This window comes from Chenopodium album, chromosome 27 (genome assembly GCF_948465745.1).
Source record: "Chenopodium album chromosome 27, dcCheAlbu1.1, whole genome shotgun sequence".
Lineage (NCBI taxonomy): Eukaryota > Viridiplantae > Streptophyta > Magnoliopsida > Caryophyllales > Amaranthaceae > Chenopodium > Chenopodium album.
Genome location: NC_137860.1, coordinates 23,744,407 through 23,764,767, shown reverse-complemented (window position 1 = coordinate 23,764,767; position 20,361 = coordinate 23,744,407). Strand labels below are relative to the sequence as shown.

At 33.0% G+C, this 20,361-nt stretch overlaps 2 protein-coding genes across 2 annotated transcripts; both read left to right on the top strand.

The window, feature by feature from the left end:
• The first annotated feature begins 675 nt into the window (after window positions 1–675).
• Window positions 676–11,381, top strand: LOC145619546 (actin-related protein 2/3 complex subunit 1A-like). Its single transcript, XM_081674257.1, has 15 exons — window positions 676–850; window positions 3,299–3,384; window positions 4,045–4,121; window positions 4,268–4,362; window positions 5,388–5,457; window positions 6,467–6,536; window positions 7,585–7,658; window positions 7,738–7,780; window positions 8,973–9,054; window positions 9,138–9,226; window positions 9,327–9,412; window positions 9,693–9,756; window positions 10,473–10,579; window positions 10,683–10,741; window positions 10,844–11,381. Exons 1-15 carry the CDS (start codon window positions 781–783, stop codon window positions 10,903–10,905), a joined length of 1,134 nt encoding a protein of 377 aa, XP_081530383.1. The 5' UTR covers window positions 676–780; the 3' UTR covers window positions 10,906–11,381.
• Window positions 11,382–13,802: 2,421 nt separating this feature from the next.
• Window positions 13,803–20,361, top strand: LOC145619457 (citrate synthase, glyoxysomal-like). The gene is made up of 13 exons (XM_081674147.1): window positions 13,803–14,209; window positions 14,466–14,646; window positions 15,142–15,227; window positions 15,396–15,500; window positions 17,065–17,127; window positions 17,632–17,741; window positions 17,886–18,005; window positions 18,084–18,159; window positions 18,326–18,399; window positions 18,502–18,622; window positions 18,971–19,068; window positions 19,159–19,282; window positions 19,941–20,361. Exons 1-13 carry the CDS (start codon window positions 13,961–13,963, stop codon window positions 20,070–20,072), a joined length of 1,539 nt encoding a protein of 512 aa, XP_081530273.1. The 5' UTR covers window positions 13,803–13,960; the 3' UTR covers window positions 20,073–20,361.

Below are 20,361 nucleotides of genomic sequence, written 5' to 3'. Positions count from 1 at the left end.
CTCGGCAAATGTACTTGTCAAACTGATGCATATAAAAAATATAGACGGAGTAATTATCTCTCCTCCAAATTTTCCACTACTTTTGCTTTTTACAACTTTTTTTTATTAACTACTCGTACTTCACTACCTTCCTATTTTATTACTTTCTCCAATTTTCAACCAAAGGGTGTATTATGGGACGGACGGTGTAAAAATAATCAAAAACTTTTGTATACATCCGGTTTACACTAATATTAGTGTACATCGAGCAGTATAATTGTGAATTTAGCTAATTTTAGGGTAACTTTTTGTCTGTTTTTGGGTAACTTTAAACATAAAATAATTTTTACATTTTTTTTTGAGAAAAATAATATAATTTTTATATAAATAGACAACAAGAATAGTTTTATAAAGGTAATTTAATTACATTCAATCATCAATAATGGATTTTTAGTCATTTAAAATGTGATTCTTTACTAATATAGTGTAGATAATTTTTATTTAAATGAGTTACTTTTACGCATATTGGGGTAACTTTTATTCATTTCAGAGGTAACTTGTGATCAAGCTATCTTTATAATGGATGTACAATAATTATTGTACATCCGATTCCATTAAAAGTTTGTGAAAAATAATAAGGTGACTAAACAATGTCAATTAACGGAACGAGGAAACTCGATAAGACATCTCTTTTGGCTTTCAAAGGTACCTAACATCGGGTGATCATCTTCCAGGTTTCTAGATCTCAGTTTCATCTGAAGGATTCCCGGTGAGATCTGATTCCCTAACTAGAGTAGAAGAATGACGGCTGTTTCTGTTCATAAGTTTGCTCAGTGCATCACTTGCCATGCCTGGAGTCCTGACCATTCAAGTACTTTCTCTCTTCATACATTTCTTTTGGATTTTGTTTCATTTTCATTTCAATCTTATGGTTTTGGGTAAAATTTTTCTTCATTTTGCCTGCATTGGTTGTGGATCAAACTATTGTTAATGGGGTTTTTATGATTTTTTTTTAATATTAATCAGTGTTATCTTGTTGGTTTAGCAAATTGGGCGTTAAATTTGATTTCATATTATTTATTTTGATGTGCCCATTTTGATTTTGGTACTTTAATTGAGTAATTAAACAAAAGATCATATTTTTTGTGGTGGGGATAATTGAAAATTCTGTAATGTATCTTTATATTAAAGAGGAGATTAGTGAATTAAATGTTTGATAAATAAATTATCATTTCATGAAATTATAATTTGAAATTTGAAGGTATCAGCCTTTTCAGCAATTTGTGCAACCAGAATACCAGATGAAATTTGCCCTGAACCCCTTTAAATAAGAGTGAAACAAATCACAAATGTAATTCTTGGAGAATTTCTGACATTTGTTCATGGGTTTGATCAAATGTTGATTTGGTTTGTGTTGAACTCTTAGTCCTGTGAGCTATAGCAAGAGTATTATCATTTTCTGGAGGGTAGATTCTGGCTTTTGTGGAAAGTATGGACATTGTTGTTTTAACTCGAAGCCTTATCTACTGTTAAACTATACCTGTCCAAATGGCTGACTATGCTTGCTTCGGTAACCAGATTTAGGTGTAGGTGGTGTGTTTCTCTATTGTCTAGCCTATTTGACTGGGCTGAGTAGAATTACTCAACTCGAGCAGGAGCTAGTGAGTTACACAAGGAACTGATTTGCAGACTGTTTAAGAGAGAGCTAAAACATTGGATGTCACAGAAGAGGGAATTGTTACATTTGTTCTACCTTTTGGGTTTATGTCCTCTCTTGGGATTTGGGAATGACCCTTTATACTAGAACAGCTAAACTCTTGGAGATAAATGTCTTAAGCTTTATGAAAATTTAGGACTATGATTCTAGTAACTTGCTTCTATACTGCACCACTTGTGTTTTCTGTGATTGCTTCATCAACTGTCCAGTCAACTGTTCCACCTATGACACCAACATGAAACATCTATGAATTCTGTGTCATTTGAGCTTAAAAAAAGAAGGTTTCTGGTAAGGTGTGTTGTTCTTGCTGCTTCTTTTTGTCCCAACTGGACTGTTGTTGAGAGTAGTGGTGATTCTACTGAGAAGGGCTAGCTTATTTTACTTTTAAAGCAGCTTGTCAATTTCCACAACCATTGATCTGTGATAATGGTTCTCTTTTTCCTTAAGTGTATTCTTGGCTAGTCATTTGATCAAATATATTTTACTAAAGCGTCTAAGACGATTTTATTTTTTTTTGTTTGTTATTATGTGGATAAAATATCTTAGTGGTTGTTTAGCTGACATATTAATACATGATTAGTTGAATACCCTAGGAAAAAAAATATATGTTCACTTGTTTATAGGCAATTACGTAGGAAGTGGAACTTTTGAGGTAGTTTTACTTCACGTGTCAAACCAAATCGAGGAAGTTGCTTGCCGATCTCCCTCTAGGTAAGTGGAACTACATTATAGAACTTCCTATCCCTAACCAAACAAATTTTGGTTGATCTTAAAAAATAAAACTTCACGGCATTTGAACTTTATATGAAGGTTAAACTTTCTATATGTAATTAAACAGCAACTTAATGTAAAGCCTACATTTGAGCAACCAAGCTGTTTTTTCAAATGTTCTTTGTTAGTCTAGGTGAGCTACACTAATTGGAAGGGTTAGGGTTTAGGTTGGAATATTCATACAACCATGTGATTTTATGACTTTTGATTACCATTAGTCAATCAAGTGCTATTATTTGCTTTATAGTTTGCCATCTGTATTATATCCAATTCATTGTCTGTTTGCCAGCTTTTAAATAAAGATGTTTGCTGTGATTCACGAGAGCAATTGTGTAGTAGGACCTTAGGTTTTCACATAGATTCTTCCACATAAACACTGTCATTTAGCTCATAGAGTCATTGTTGGGAGGGGAGGGGGGCTCCAAACAGAAGTTGCATGCATGAATGGCTTCTCCTACGATATTTGTATAGTTAAGAACTTTGTTAGGGAAAGCTGAAACACTGAAGATTTATAGTCACTCAATTCACAGAAAGCTGATAAATGCACTTTATAATCCCTTGGATCCAAGAAATATCTACTTTTTAAATGGTTTATCGCAGAATCTTTTATTCTTATAGTGCAAGTGACCTTCACATTTCCATGTCCCCAGACTGAGAACTTGGCACCTTTTGTAGGGATATAGAGATACTGCTGAATAGACTTGTGCTTTATTAATTGTTCCATTGATTCACAATCGTGTTATATACAAGCTCTATTATGTTTCTGCCTCCTATACTTCCTTTGTTTTTTCATACAACCAATTAAGAGAAAGCCTTTTTTTTTCCTCCTAGTGATTGCTGTATGCCCAAATACTGAAGAAGTCCACATTTATCAATCATCGGCCGACAAATGGGAAAAAGTACATGTCCTTCAAAAGGTATGATGATGTAGAGTTTTTTTTTGATATTCTCATTTTATGTTTAGTTCTGTACTTCTGTCATGTCCTTCAAAAGGCATAATGATGTAGGGGTTTTTTTTTTTTTTTTTCTCTCTGTGGAATTGATATTCTCAATTTATGTTTAGTTCTGTCTTGCAGAATTAATAGGTTAATTTTGGAACAAATTTTCCACTTGTTGATTTAGTATTTGATGAGGGACATGGAGTGCCATATAATACTATTGCAAATACATGTTTTGGTGTTGATTTTGTTAGGACTTCAAGTTTTCTAAGCTTTGATGGAACTTTTTTGTCTATGTTTTTGTTCCTTTTTTCTTATTTTTATTTTTATTTTTATTTATTTATTATTTTATTTATTTATTTATTTATTTTATCATTGTGAGCTGATGCTTCTTTAAATCTTTACTGAACTAAAGAAGAATCATCTAGAACTATCGCTGTATGCAAATTTTGTGTTGGATGTAGTGGATGGCAATTAATTTTAAAAGTTAAGATGTCCTTTTATGATGACATTAAATGTGAATAAATGAAGTGAGTTTGGAAATTCAAAATTGGCTCATAGTAATTTCTGAATTGGTTGTTACTCGGCAGTGTTTTAGCTGACTTAATCTTGAAATTGTCATGTTTTCTTTTGTTGTAGCATGATCAAGTTGTATGCGGTATAGACTGGAGCTCAAACATGAACAAAATCGTGACTGTTTCTCATGATCGAAATTCGTGAGTTATTTTTTGGTCTTGAATGTGGTTTTCACATTCTAATGGAGTTTTCTAAGTGCTTTGATGGCCAAACTAGATTGCCCTTATGGTTGAGATGAATTCCTTTTGTTTGACATTTTTTTACTTTAATTGCTCTTTATTTTCAGGTATGTTTGGCACCATGAAGGAGGTGAATGGGTTCCAACACTAGTTATTCTAAGACTAAACCGTGCTGCCCTATGTGTGCAATGGAGTCCGAAAGGTATCTTAATGTATCACCTTTTTCCTTTGGTAATCTAGGGTTTAACTATATTTGAATTAGGCTCAATATTAAGGAATTGAGATAAAACCACTAATAAAAAATTGGCATCTTAATCATACCAATGTAGTCTCTTTTTGAATCTTTAGTTAAGGCTTAAGGGTATTATCAAGGATTCAAGGGTATGGGAAAGTTCTACAGTTTAGATTACCAAATTTAAAAAATGGCCTTTTTTTTGGGGTGAGGGTGGGGGAGGGGAGGGAGAATTACCTGACTCAAGAAAGTAATGTACTATAATTTGTGTATGCATGTTATTAATTCTTGTTTCACTATCCGTGATCATGAACCAAGATAGTATTCTTTGTGGATGACCACATGTTATTAATTTTTGGTATATGCATTTGATCTTTTTTGAAAATATGGCCATGATTTTGTTGTTGCTTTTGTTGCAATCAATGGTTATTGTTTTTTATCCATATGACATTATACATGTTTCCTTGAGTGTGCAACTGTGCATGCCTTAAGTCTATGCAAACAAATCATAGTTTTCATTATTTGCTGTCTTAAGCAAGTAGTATTTTTGGCTTCCAATCCCTTCTTAGATCCTATCTATGTCCTCTGGCATAACCTTAGTACCTTTCATGTCTCAAACATATCAACCTTTCCAATCATTACTTTTAACTAGTATTTAACCTAGGCAAGTAAAAATGAGGTGAAGAGGAACACACTTTAGCTAGGCTTTGTGTTTGATTTTATCAAATTTCTATATTACTTTGGACAGGTATGAAATATGTCAATGAATAGACAATTTTTTATTTATTTATTTATTATTTTTTTTTTAATTTTTTTTTTTTTTATTTTATTTGACTTACATTTGATCATATATTTTCGCATGTGGATTGTGGACTTTAATGGCCTTTTCCATGTATCTCCGTTTATGGTATCTTTATCTCATGAATTATTCCTATTGGAGACACACATCCTTAAAGAGGCCATCCCAAACTTATACATGTTTACTGTTGTTTCAGAAAACAAGTTTGCTGTTGGTAGTGGAGCTAAGACAGTTTGCATATGCTACTACGAGCAAGAAAACAACTGGTAAGTAAACTGCATGTTGCGATCCACTGGGACCTATTTTTGCTTTCTTATTCATTTGTGGCTGTGACGAGCCCGATTTTCCTGTGGGGTTTTCTTATCTCTGAATTTCTTGCACCAATGTGTTTTATATTTAAATACTTGCTGACAGTTTTCATTGGCCTTAGTTGGAGTTGAAAATATTAAGGTCTAGACAATATTTATAGGCTGTTGATGGCTTTAGTTATCACTGGATGTGGATTTTTGTAGTGTTCCATGTGTGGCAAGGAAATAAAACAATTGAGAAATTTGAGATGGTATATTACAAATAAGTTAGTGATCTCACCTGTAATTATAACAGCCTAGAAATGTTAAGTAACTGTAATCAATAAGTCTTAATTTTGCTGTATACGAATTTTCCTCTGTAAATTCCAATAAATTATCATATTCTGCTTAGCTATGTATGATCAATCTCAAATCTTAATGCTCATTTAGCAATTGAGATTTGGGAAGATGGATTTATATGCTATACCTCTCCGTGACATCACCTCCAGCAGGATATTAGAAGTTAGATAGAGAAAGAACCAGTGTTCATATCTTGAATTTTGAACTCTTTTACATTTGAAATTACTTGGTTGTCGAATAAGACGGTTTGATATGCTCCTTTTTTGAATTCTACTGCTTTAAATTCTGAAATGGTGCAGAAATTGAGTGACAGTAAATTAACATTTGTGGAAAGAAAATTCTACACTATTGCCCTTGGGGTGCGGAAGGGTAGTAAGACTTGATCATGTATATTAGTAGATTTTTGCATGCCAAAACATTAAAAATTGGTTAATTTTCCAATTTATACTTTTGAAAGGTGGTTACCAATTCTATTCTGTTAATTCTATTTGGATTGTTTGTGTAGACAAGGTGAAGAAAAGCATGTATATTTGTTCTATTTGTTACATGCATGTAGCTTGATCTTTTGTATGTTTGGCTGCCATGGCTGGATCCATCAATGATAAGTGTTGTCTTATATGCTGCTCAGGTGGGTCAGTAAACTTATAAGGAAAAAGCACAACTCTTCTGTGACAAGTGTTGCCTGGCATCCCAATAATGTGAGGTTTTTTTTTCCGATCCTCTTTGTGCTTTATTATATGTTAGTGGCTGCGATTACCTTTCTGATTGCAAATTGCTGAAATTCTACTGCTGTAATTTCTGGGTTTCCTTGTTATGTTCCTGCGTTACGTCTGCATGACATGTGTAATATAGTGCTATGGTTATCTTATTTTATATTTTGTGTTGCACTTATTGGCAAGAGTAATAAAAACAGTGCTGGCTTCAAATCTTCAGTAATTTTCCAATATAATGTCCTGAGGACTGAGGCTACAGCCAGATTTATCTTTATAACCAATCGCCAATGTTCTTCGGACTCTCTACTCTCTATATTCAGCATCTTGTCAGCAACATGTTCTTGTTCTGTTCGGTTTGTGTGCTAGTTAGTCTAGATCTTTTTATGAATAATTCAGAATTAGAAGAACTGCAAATTTTCAAAGTTAATATAGGTTCTAAATTGAGTACTGCCTTCTCTGTTGACTTGATGATGGAGATATGTGTTAACAAGGAAGATATCGGTGTTCTTGTACCGAAATGGGAGAGGATATTTAAAGGAAGAACAGAGCTAATGGAATTAGGGGACCCTAGAGGAAGAAGAAAATGGGACAATTTAGAGGAGGAAAATAGGGAATAGGAGATTTTTAAAAAGGGGGAAATTTATTGAGTCTCAGACTCTCAGGTATTAATGATTGTTACATGGTATTACCATATAAAAAAAAAAAAATGTTTGGAATAGAGAATGATGACAAACGTTATTGTAGCATTAGAGTCATTAGACTCATTATGCTACTTAGAAGTAAAAGATCATGTTTCAAAAAAAAAAAAAAAAAAAGTAAAAATACTATCACAATAAGTTTATTGAGATCCCCTCGAGACACTCATCCCCTAAGCTGTGAAATATAAGAAAGCTTTTGAGCTTTTTAAAACTGGTTACCTTATTATTATTTATTTGGTTCATCATTTTCCAACTATTGGAAATTGAAGTAGTTTGTTACATCTGATAATTCTTTTCCTATTTGCAATCTTTCTAATTTGCTAATTTTATTATAGATTCTTTTGGCAACCACGTCAACAGATGGAAAATGCAGAATATTTTCCACTTTTATCAAGGGTGTTGATACAAGGTATTACCTTAAATGCTTCTTGACTTTTGAAAAAATATCTACCTGTACCTTTCTTCATTTCTTGTTGTACTGTTTTCAGGAATTCTGAAGCTGGCTCTTCATCTGATACAAAATTTGGAGAGGTCCTTGATCTATTCTTCTAATTTTTCCCCCTAATTGTGTTCTCTATCATTATTTAATTCTGTTGCTTTTGCAATTAAAATTTATTTCTTGACTATGGATTCTGACGCTGTTCATACTGGAGTAGAATATTGAAATATAGACTAATTTGAGATGATATAGTGATGTGAAGAGTAGTCTCTGAGTTTGTAATAAGCTGACATAAGCAGACAGATTTAGTGATGTTGAACATAGGGGGAAAGATGTTTTTAAAATAATAATAAATTGGAGTTAGGCCCTGTTTGATTCACCTTAATTTTGCTGAACTGAAATTATTTTTACTGAACTGAACTTATTTTTACTGAACTGAACTTATTTTTACCGAACTGAAATTAATTTTACTGAATATTATTTTTTTAAGGTGAAGAGAACAGGGGCCTTACAAAAGATTGAAGATAAATGTCAAGTATTCGATGACTTGACGCTCTCTTAAAGCTAACTAATAAAGCTAAAATAAAAAAAAAGTTCCATGGATTTTTCTTTCCTACTCTCATTGAGTAAATCTGATTCCTCCCCCTCTTAACTAATCTGCTATCTATCTTCTTAAGATACTACTAATGAAATTATGTAGGCGCACCCATAATTTTCTTCCCATAGACTGGTTATAACAGAATTTTCTTTATTGTTATATACCTTAATCGTGAGGCAAAGGCCTCAACACCCTGAACTGTAAATATACCTTAATTGTGTGGCAAAGGCCTCAACACCCTGAACTGTAACTTGGGTGCACCCAGCACCCCCGAACTTCGACTAGTAGTTGGCTCACCATCAACTATGGATTGGGGTGCAACGCATGCCATTAATGGGTTTCCAAATTAATGACACACCAGCAACTTTCCAAGTAGCAGTATAGAGACATTATTTTCCAACTTCCATGTTTTATCTGTGAAACATGACCAGTAGTCGCGATCGCGGAATCGGTCGCCTTGATTAGGTAATTGGAATTGATGCGTTGATTGCAGATCTTATTGCGGTTGTCGTTTAAGAATTCAAAATTATTTTTGTGTATTAAACTATGTATTTTACAAAAAAATTTCTCATAAATTTTAAAAATTATATTCTTATACAAATATACTGCTGTATTTCCCTTTTTACTACTCTGTATACCTGGTAGTGCTGACAACAGGTATTTCCATATCCCTCCTCTTTTTGCAGCAAATTCTACAGCTTGATCTTTCATATTCATGGGCATTTGGCGTAAAGTGGTCTCCTAGTGGCAACACCCTAGCTTATGTTGGTAAGAATTTTTTTAGTAATCATATTTTATTCAAGAAACACATTTTTCTTAACATGGTCTTTCATTTTTATGCGGATCTTCAGGTCATAACTCAATGATATACTTTGTTGATGATGTTGGTCCGTCACCTTTGGCACAAAGTGTCGCATTCCGCGATTTGCCTCTCCGTGATGTGGGTCAGCATCCTCTCTCATCAACTTCAGTAGGAAATTGCTGCTTCATTACTTTTAACTTCAAACTCATATCTGATTTTATGTGCATTTATCTTGCAGGTCTATTTTTTGTCTGAGAAGATGGTCATAGGTGTGGGATTTGACTGCAATCCTATGGTTTTTGCTGCAGATGAAAGTGGGTTGTGGTAATAATAACTTGCCTGTTTTGCTGCTCTGACAAATTTGAATTGATGTGTAATGTTTATGCCTTAATCTAGAGTTTACAATTGAGGTCATGTAATGGATTGCTGTTATAATAATCATACTCTACATATTTTTGTAAGTAGTAGATTTTGTTGCTGGCCTTTGAGTTCCTGTTTCACGAGTGGGTCATAAAATTTAGTCTGTTTTTAATGTACAAGTGCACATTATTATTATTTTGTTTTCCTTTTAAATATATGAATATTTTACTTTGCTCTCTTGTAGGAGCTTTATTAAATTTCTTGGTCAAAAGCAGACTACTCCAACGAATGCAAGGGCTGGTTCTCAGGTACATTCTAGTGCTATAGTTTTTGGCATGCTAAGATATTTCACAATTTTCTGTGACTGGGTTTGTCTTTGATACCCACATTGTCTAGTTAGAGCACTTAGAAGGGTAGGAGTTGGGTCTATTTTTAAGTTTTTTGTCTGTTTGAGGTCTTTACTTATAAGAAGTTTTCATTTCTGTTATGGTATTACTGCATAGACAAGTTAATGTGCACAGCTTGTACTTTAGACAATTAAACCTAGTTATGTGCTAGAAGGCTTGGTTTATAGGGTGGGATTTTAAGTTTGGCTGGCTTGTTTGGTTACTGCAATTAATATCGGTAAAGAAAATGGATTCAAGTGTACTTTGACAATACTTTTAAATTCTTTATGTCCATGGTAATGCAATTCCCTTCATCAGCTGTTGATCGGGATATAGGTTCCTAAACTTGGAATTCATCCCCAAACTTGATTTTTGCCATAGTTCATTACCACCCAATACAAATGGTAATACAAATGGTAATGGATAGTAATGAAAATTTGTGAGATATTTTGAAGTGAACTAGCAATACCATGGGAATAGTAATGGATGTTATTTTACAATGTATATAAAAATTCATTTCCATCATCACAATTTATCACGATTTCCAAAGGTTTTATGAGCAGTTATTGTTACAATTTTATACAGCTCAAATTGCTAATGATAGTTCCATAGTTGATGCAAAAATATTACTGTTACAGATTTCAGGAGCATTTGGAAAATTATATGGTCATTCAAAGTACAACAATGTCAATGATAATGGCAATGATTCTTACTCGAGTGGACGTGCTCATGATAACTGCATTACGTATGGCCTTACCCGGCAATTAGATTATTCTTTTTTTTATTTATCGACTCTAATCTTTTCCTCAAAGTTATAAATATAGCTAATATGGTTGATTTGAATTCAGCTGCATTGTGCCATTGAAAAAGGGAAGAGACTCAAAAGTGACGCGCTTCAGTACTTCAGGTACACAAAGCTTGTCATCTTAAGTTGGTAAATTGTTGTTGAAAGTTTCAAGGTAGATCAGGCTGACTAATGTTTTTTTTTTTTACTTACATCTAATTCTAGGACTTGATGGTAAGGTGGTTATTTGGGATTTGGAAGGCCAAGACCTGGCAGACTATTACTGAAACAGACAGAAGATCTTGGGTCTTGTGAGGACGCTAATGAGCTTGGAGCTTATAGAACTATTATCTGTAAATCAGATCTTTTCTCAGTTAAAGAAGCTGATGTCCTAGCAGCCGCATCCAGTGACATTGATGCAGATTTAGGGTATATGAGACGTACGGAGTAAATATAGTTATACTGTTTGAAAATATATTTGTAGGTCCGAAAGAAATACATTCTTGTTTTGATAATGTGTATTCTCGGTATTGTTACTTTTCGTTCATGTAAAAGTATTTCTTAGCAAATTGGTATGTTATTGCTGCTGTAGTGCGATGAAATTCCTACAGTCGTGGTTGTTTAGAAGCGTTTTGGGGATATAAACAATGGTTTGTATAAGTCAATCTGCTGTTTTAGCTGTTTGGTATGACCGGCTTCAGTTAGCGGTTTGGTCTTCAAACTTAGCAGTTTGAAATCGTTGAGTTGAGCAGCATTTTGAGAGGTTGGCTGATTGGGATTTCAATTGACCTTTTTACCCTTTTGACCTTTTCCATACAACCATTGCAAAGAAAGTTGCTCTGTGCTCCGTATTGCAAACGCTTGCAAATTACATTTGGTGAAAATTATGCCATTATAGAAAAGGCAAAATTGTCACCAGAAAAAAAAAAAAAAAAAAAAAAAAAAAAAAAAAAAAAAAAAAAAAAAAAAAAAACCTTATTTTGAAGTCAATATGTGAATTAATACATTACTTTATTTTTTTTATCCAAATGTTATGTCGAGTTTATTTTTGTTTTAAAAATGACACCTACATGACAAATTTTGAAAAAAAAAATAAAAATGCATGTGTTTAGGCGTTTGACTTTTATCTTTCCATTCATTTTGTTGCTCACAATGGAACTTGTGAGAGCCACCTAATGTATAAACATGAATTTCAAATCATTTCTGCCTTTAATCTATCCTATTCTCATTCAATGGATTGCATCATAATTGCGCAAAGATGGAGGGAGAATAAAAGTTAAACACTAGAAACTTGACTTTTTGGTCGGAATTTGTCATTAAGGTATCAATTTTATAAGAAAAATTAATTCAAGGTATTGGTTAACAAATCAAAAGTATAATAATAATTCAGAAATTGACTAAAAAATAAGGTATTTTTGACAATTGAAATGTCAATTATATGGAAAAAAAAAAAAGATAATCATGGACAAAAAAACGCCCATGAGTCAATTAGGTGTGCCAAACCAAAAAAATATGGATCACAATGGTGGGCTTTTGTAAAGATGTCCATAGCATATATGAAAATTCACCGTGAGAATCTCATTAGAGCTTTCCCAATGGTGATAAAATTCGTTACATGAAGAAATATTTTGGGGAAAATTTTATCCCAATGGTAATTTTTTACCAAAAACTTCATGAACTTTTGTAAAAAAGTTCACACTGTGAACTTATTCACAAAACTATTCACACGGGCCCCAATCTCTCTAATTCTGACTTTTATGCCTTTTTTCTTTTTTTCTTTTTTTTTTTAATAAATTATGTTAGAGAGAGAAGGAAAGATGAGTATGGTTAAGTAAGAGAGAGATTGGTAAGAGTATTTTTGGTTTTTTCATTGATGGGATAAAAAAAAGTTTCCCCCCCACCCCCCAAAAAAAAAAAAAAAAAAACCTAACTTAATAATAGGACGGATGTCGGAGGATGTAGTATTTAAGCTTCTTCTAATAAAAGAAACATACTCGATTTCAAAATAAGTACCCTAATTAGAATGGACATTTATATCATACATAAATTTTGACCAATACTCCGTAATATCTTAAACTAGATGAAGCCAGTGTGATGCATGATTTGTTTGATTATTTTAAAATAATTTTTTTTTTTGTATTAATGTGCTTAAATTTGTTATATTTTTAGATAAAATTCCTATATTAAAAGTTAATATAAAATATTTAATTAATTGAAACTTAAAATTTCATTCCCCAATTTTGCTTACGACATTTGAATTATTTAATTCTAAAAGAAAATAATAATCTCTTATTTAATTGGCTACAACAAAAATTTATAATCGTATATGGCGCGCTAAGAAAATTAAATCCTACGTGGCTCTCTAAAAACTCGGAAAAAAAACTCCCCTGATATATTACTAATTTTGTGCCCGTGCGATAATAAAGTACTACTCCCTCCGTCCCCTTTTGATTGTCCCTTATGCATATTTTTTTACGAAAATTAATAAACATAAATAAGAATAGTAAAATTACGTTAAAAAAGTAAATCGACATTGGGTATGCAAAAAAATTAGAGAGAGAAAATAATAAAAGTACATGTAAAAACAAAATTTACATGGGAAAACGGAGGGAGTACTTTTTTATCCTACAAAATATATCCAAGTTTTTATCTCAATAATAAAATCCATTTTTTTTTAATAGCCTTCATAAAAAAAAAAAAGGTAATGTTATATGTAGCCCTAAGGGCTATATACTACGTATAAAGCATTAAATTCACTCTTGGAAATTGGATAAAATTAGGAATTCATGATATAAACCCGCGTAAATCAGTGTAATTAGTGTTTATATTTTGATGATTTCTTAACTTTTTACGATTTTCAAGTGTAAATTTAATGCTTGTATGTAGACCTTATCCAAATAAATAAGACTAAATCATAAAAAATTTATTACTGTATTTGAAAATCGTAAATTAAAACGTTTTTTTTTTTTTTTTTTAACGAGATATTTAAACGATTCTAACACACTTTTTTTTTTAAAAAAAAGTTATTTGTATTGGTCAAAAGAGGATTACGTAAATAGTGCGAAACTCAACAGATAAATATTTTTTAAAACGGATAGAGTAAGGATAAAATTTAGTGAGAGTGTCAGACCAAAAACTCTAATTAGACCGCTCCAAAACCAAATAAAGTCATATAAAAAGCCCAATTCTAATCTTTGTTTTTTTCGAAAAACGTAATCCAACCAGTTTTAGACTTACAAGAAAGAGAACAACAATCAAATAAAGACTTTGCAATAAAAGAAGACAATCTTTAATCAAATCCATAAAATTGAATCATAATTCTGAATAATCTCACCTACAAAAATGGAGTCTCCAGATTTTTCCAGGAAAGCTCAAGGCAGATTAGCTGTTCTTGCAACTCACCTTTCAACCGCTGATCCACCGCTTAATTTCTCAAATGTTGTTGATTTATCTTGTGTTTCCTCTCAATCCATTGTTGCCCCACCTCCTAATTTGAAGGGATCTATCACAATTGTTGATGATAGAACTGGGAAAAAGTACCAAATTCCTGTTTCTGAGGATGGCACTGTCAAAGCTACTGACTTGAAGAAGGTAATCTATAATGGTTTTTTTTTTGGTTTCATTTGATCATTGATTTCTTTATTTTTGTTATAAATTTTCCTTGAATTTTGATGGGATTTCGATATTTTTGAGGTGGGTTTGTTTATTTCTGTGATTTTTTTGGTTTGTGTTTACTGATATTGTAGTTTTCCCGGGAAAACGATGCATGTTGGTTTTATGATTTGGTTTGTTGTTTTGTGGGGAAATTTTAGATGATTTTTATGAGATTCTTTCTCGTGTGTGACAGATTACAACTGGAAAGAATGACAAGGGACTCAAATTATACGATCCTGGTTATCTCAATACTGCTCCTGTTCGATCATCGATTTGCTATATTGATGGTGATGAAGGGATCCTTAGGTATAGAGGCTACCCTATTGAGGAGCTGGCTGAGGGTAGTTCATTTCTAGAAGTAGCATACCTTCTGTGTAAGTAATCATGAGGCTTTTGTCTATGTGTGTTTGATGCTGATTTGATTGATTTTCATTAATTTTATTTCTACTAAACCATAAAAAATAAAGAATAATGACAATCCAAAATGGATTTTCCATTGTGTACATAGATATTGTGAGATATTATTATGTTTGAATTGAGGTTGTGGCCATGTTGATATACGAAATACTTTCTCAAGTAGTACCCGGGACAAGTGCTTGTTTATTACAAGAAAAGAATTTTGGAAAGAATATGTATAAATCAACCATCATAATCAATTTCCCATTAAGACAATGTTCTTATTTAATGATGCTTGTATATGTGCTACCAGATAGCTGGTGAAAACTGAATGTATCATTTAGCTATAATAGTGCTGGAGTGATTATAGATTAAAATGGCTACTTGACTTTCATGTGCTTCGTTTTGTTTAGAATGCTTTCTGTTTACCTGTTAAGTTGTTCTTTAAATATAATTGTGTTTTCACATTGCAGTGTATGGAAATCTACCCTCAAAAAGTCAGTTGGCAGAATGGGAATTCGCTGTGTCCCAGCATTCAGCTGTTCCTCAGGGCGCATTGGTGTGTCTTTGAACTTCTTAGACTACAAATTAATAGTCTTCCTTGCAGCCAGTCCTTTTAATTAAAGCTTGTTGAATTTGTTTCTGAACCAAGTTCCAACTAACATGGATATTATAAGTTAGTGAAAGATATTGATTTATATTCTGAAAATTTTCAATCTTCTTGTAGGATATCATACAAGGAATGCCTCATGATGCACACCCAATGAGCGTTCTTGTTAGTGCAATGAGTACTCTTTCTGTCTTTCACCCTGATGCTAATCCTGCTTTGAGAGTAAGTGTACAATTTTAAAGTATACTCTTTTATCATATGTTCTATCTTGTATAATGTATGTGAAAAAAGCAGCATGCCTCTATCATCCCAACAATGTAATGCTCCTTGCTGTTCAAACCTATGCACTTTGATCTTCTGTGATATTGTTTATTTTATATTTGGCTCGTCATTATGTTTAGTAACGATTTTACTGTTTTGTGTTGCCTGGTTGAAAGAGATATCTCGCATGTAATCACATTTTCAGTTGCCACGAATCTAGGAATATTGGGGTAATTGACGCATTACAATAAGAGGCTTTTTTTTTTTTTTTTTTTTTTTTTTTTTTTTTTTTTGAGGGGGGGGGGGGGGGGGGAGTGGTAGAAGTCTGATAAAAGTTGAAAAGAGATGATGGGAGGAGTCGGTGTTAATGTTGTAATTTCTAACATCAGAGGCTTTTTACAAGAATTTATTGTAACCTTAAAACTGTGATTTGACTATGTTGGACCTCTTTCATACCTGGTTATGGGAGGTTGCACCTAGAGACTATGCTCAGCCTGACTTTCAGCCCTTCTAACTCCCTCCGCCCAAAAAAAAAATTCACTTTTTTACATGGAATCTAGTTGAACTGATTTCTATGATTTATTAAGATCATGTATGTTATTTTCCAGGCCTTCTTTAGCATCTATTTAGTATAATGAGGATTCAGTTCATTTCTGTTTAGGTATTCTTAGTAACTATAAGGACATAAGTTCACAGATGCTTCTGTACAATTGCGTTATGGTGCTGCTCTTGAACCTTTGAGTTTAGGAAAAAAAAAATGGTCTGGTGTTATGAATAATTTGCTTATTCAGATCAAAATTGATAATGCTTGACTTCTAAGGATGACCTTTCGGCACATATGGAGATTTGTGGATAAGAGCATTCTTATTGCAGTTTATACCTTGAAATTATTTACTGTTTTCCTGTGCTTCACTTCTGACATGCACTAATAATGACAATCTCTATTCAGGAAACTGACTTTGATTTACGAAGTGATGAGCTCTGTGTTTATTTCATTACATTTCATCATGTTTATGATCTACTAATGTGGTTTATGCTGCTATGAGTGCTATCTTTGTAGATAAGGAATAATTCTCTTTGAAATCTATTGCTGTTACCTACTGGTTAGACTGTTAAAACTGCTTATTTTCTGGCCATTTGCCCATTCTCCAACAATATGTGTGATGAGTTCTGTAATCTGTTTAGTTCCCATGTAGTGTTTGGCCGTGCTCCTGTGAGATATAAAACTGACCTACTTTTATCATTAAAGCAGTTTAGTGATAATGCTTGATTTTCCTGGTTTCTGCTGCCAATTTTAGCCTATTAATCTTTTATAAAAAAAATTATCATGGAGGGTCATGATAAAACTATCTATAATGATGAGAAAACTATTTTGGTGATAGTTCTCCTTTGTGAATTTATCTACATCAGACCTTCATCTTAAGATATGATATCAGGAGTTGGTTACTCATTTGCTATGGATCTGTCTTTTAATGGCCTCAAAGTACTTGTCAGCTCTTCATGATCTATTCTGTTTTTTTTGCAGGGTCAGGATCTTTACAAGTCAAAACAAGTGAGAGATAAACAGATAGTTAGAATACTAGGGAAGGTCAGTATCTCAATTTCTGCACTTAATAGTCTTATCCAAATAATTCAACTGTCAAGATTTAAGAATTCTAGAACAAGGTGGTCTAGCAATTAAGCATTTATTGAACAATGCGTTATGTTTTTGTATACTTGCTCCATTATAGGATGTGTTTACATGTTCACCAGTCATGTTCAATTGTTCAAAGCCATACACACATGATTATATATAATTTAATTATTTAGGAAAAGGGTACAGCGAAAAGTGGGACTATTATTATTCTTCAACCCATATGGCCATATCCTCTAGTTATTGGTTTGGGGAAAATGTATGTGGTGAATAACTGTAATTGTTTAGAAAATAGGGTGGTAATATGTAACTAAAAGTCTGGAACTTCATTTGTTCTTTTCTTGTTGGAAAATTGCTTTTCTTTGAAAACTTGGCAGTCACAATTTCCATTGAAACTGAAACATTAAGATCTTCTAGTTTGAGTCTCATCCCTTAAGATTTATTTTAATATCTTTACAGGCCCCAACGATTGCAGCTGCAGCTTATTTGAGATTGGCTGGACGGCCTCCAGTTCTTCCTTCCAACAACCTTTCATATTCAGAGAACTTCCTTTACATGCTTGATTCTTTGTATGTTCTGTTTACAAACTCCTTAGATCACCAAGGGTTAATTATTTGTGTTTTTTGTGCTACCTGTTTGTGTGTGGTCTTTTTTTGATTCAAAAATGATGTGACTATCACTTTTAATATTGATTTTTCCTTTACTGCATGCAGAGGTGATAGGGCTTACAAACCAAATCCTCGTTTAGCCCGAGTTCTAGATGTTCTTTTCATACTACATGCTGAACATGAAATGAATTGCTCTACCGCTGCTGCTCGACATTTAGCATCAAGGTATGTGATATATTAGTGAAACATGTTCAGATGGTTTTGTTATACATTTCAAGTATTGATCTGGTATTGTACATGCAGTGGTGTTGATGTATACACAGCTCTTGCTGGTGCTGTTGGGGCACTCTATGGTCCTCTTCATGGGGGTGCAAATGAGGTAATATGCATTAAAGATTTCTATCTTAAATCTGGTAGCTCTATAATGTAAAAGTTAAGTAGATTGTGGCATGGAAACTTTGTCCATGCATCTCTCTGGAGACTGAATTCATCGTAATTATTCTATAAAGTGTTTAATAAGCTCACCTTTTCTATTTGGAACTTAGGCTGTGCTCAAAATGCTGAATGAAATTGGTAGTGTTGAAAACATACCAGACTTTATCGAGGGTGTCAAAAATAGGTAGTTTGTTCTGTCATTGTCATATCATTATGTATGGTTATTGCTTTCAAAGTAACAAACAAAAGTTGGACTAATAAAACTGTCATTTTTGCATCTTTGAAGGAAACGGAAAATGTCCGGATTTGGGCATCGTGTGTATAAAAATTATGATCCCAGAGCAAAGGTTATTAGGACGTTGGCAGAGGAAGTATTCTCCATAGTTGGAAGAGATCCCCTCATTGAGGTACTTTATTCTAACTTGTGATTTCATCCATTACCTCCTTTATCTAGCCCCATTCTAGAGATGAATAATAATGACTTGTATGTTAGCGAATTATTCAGGGTTTAAAAGATTACATTAGAGATGTAAATAGAGAAAAAAATCACTTCCAACATCAAATACAGTAATTTCTGCCAGAAAAATTGATGTCATCTTTCTTTACCTTTGGTTGATGAACCATGAGATTTGGTAGAAATTTTTAAAAACAGTTTTGAAAAGATCAGAGCTGCTCAATTGTATGGCAGGAAATCTTAGTAGACAAAAATTCAATGCAGAATCATCCATCAATTTGAAATTATGAATATTGTGCAGGTGGCTGTTGCTTTGGAGAAAGCTGCCCTATCAGATGAGTTTTTCGTAAAGAGGAAGTTGTACCCAAATGTTGATTTTTACTCTGGGTTAATCTACAGGTGATTTTCTGTGCATAGTTAATCTCATGTATTTAATTATATTCTTATTACATTGTAAGTTGATTTATTTTTATTTTTTTTCCCAACCAGGGCAATGGGCTTCCCAACCGAGTTTTTCCCTGTTTTGTTTGCAATCCCTCGAATGGCTGGGTATTTGGCCCATTGGAGGGAGTCACTTGATGATCCTGATACAAAGATAATGCGACCCCAACAGGTTCGATTTTTAAACACTTAAGCGCTCATGCATGTTTAAATTTGTGAGATCTTTGATGGTCAAAGGCTTACAATTGAAGGCTTACATCATCGTAATAATTTTATGTTTTCAAAAATATTTCTATTTAATGCATCATTGTATTCATTTTGGCTAAATAACCACCGACACTTGTGTTTTTACATCTATATGATTAACTTTTAATCACTAATCACTACAGCTTAGGATTTTATGCAATATTAATTGCTCCGTTAATAATTTTGTTTCAAAAATATTACCCACTTACCCATATGATAAACAACTGCTCCATCTCCACTGTCCAATGTCCAACCACCTGTCTCCACCATCCTATTAACCCAAATTCGGCTGATGCCACTGTCTTGAACCACAAATCCAAACCACAAATCCACCACTGCCAGAACCACATTGTTCTCACAAACCTCAGCCCCACTACTGATACCTCAATATCCCTTTACTACCACATTTACTTTCACCAAGCACTAATAAGTCGCAACATACATCAACTACCAGATAATAATAATTGTTTTCCTTTTTTCTTCCCTTGTATTTGTATTTAAAGTTTAAACACATTAGGCTTAGTGGTTGATTTGTTTGTTTCAAATTTTTCCAGAAAAATCATTTAAACTTCTTTGTTTTTCAGGTATACACTGGAGTATGGTTAAGACATTACATGCCCTTGAAAGATCGAATGGATTCATCTGGGGCAGACAAGCTTAGTCAGGTCTCGGTTTCAAATGCAACAAGGCGGAGATTGTCGGGATCTGGACTTTAAAGAAAAAAACATTGTACTTTGATAGGAAATAAATGGAAAAAACAGTTTCTATCTTGTTTTTATACAATAACGTTATGGGGATAACAAGACTTGACATATAGGAAATAATGTATAAGCTATAATCAAATCACCACCACCCCCTTTCCCCGGCGGGAACTGTAACTAAGCTTTGTCTTTTTTTTTTTTTTTGGTAATGTTGCAAAATAAATTGTTGTAGGGGTTAAGTTATTTACCATATATTATTTTGCTTTTTTTTAAAAAAAAAAAATTACCTAAGATTGATTTGGAA

Bases quoted from the DNA above. Each gene is read 5' to 3' on its own strand.
- LOC145619546 (XM_081674257.1), top strand. From the start codon at position 781: ATGACGGCTGTTTCTGTTCATAAGTTTGCTCAGTGCATCACTTGCCAT. The intron at 851-3,298 runs GTACTTTCTCTC...TTTTCCTCCTAG, and splicing joins CTGGAGTCCTGACCATTCAA to TGATTGCTGTATGCCCAAAT. The intron at 6,537-7,584 runs GTGAGGTTTTTT...ATTTTATTATAG, and splicing joins TTGCCTGGCATCCCAATAAT to ATTCTTTTGGCAACCACGTC.
- LOC145619457 (XM_081674147.1), top strand. From the start codon at position 13,961: ATGGAGTCTCCAGATTTTTCCAGGAAAGCTCAAGGCAGATTAGCTGTT. The intron at 14,647-15,141 runs GTAAGTAATCAT...TTCACATTGCAG, and splicing joins AGAAGTAGCATACCTTCTGT to TGTATGGAAATCTACCCTCA. The intron at 17,742-17,885 runs GTATGTTCTGTT...TACTGCATGCAG, and splicing joins CTTTACATGCTTGATTCTTT to AGGTGATAGGGCTTACAAAC.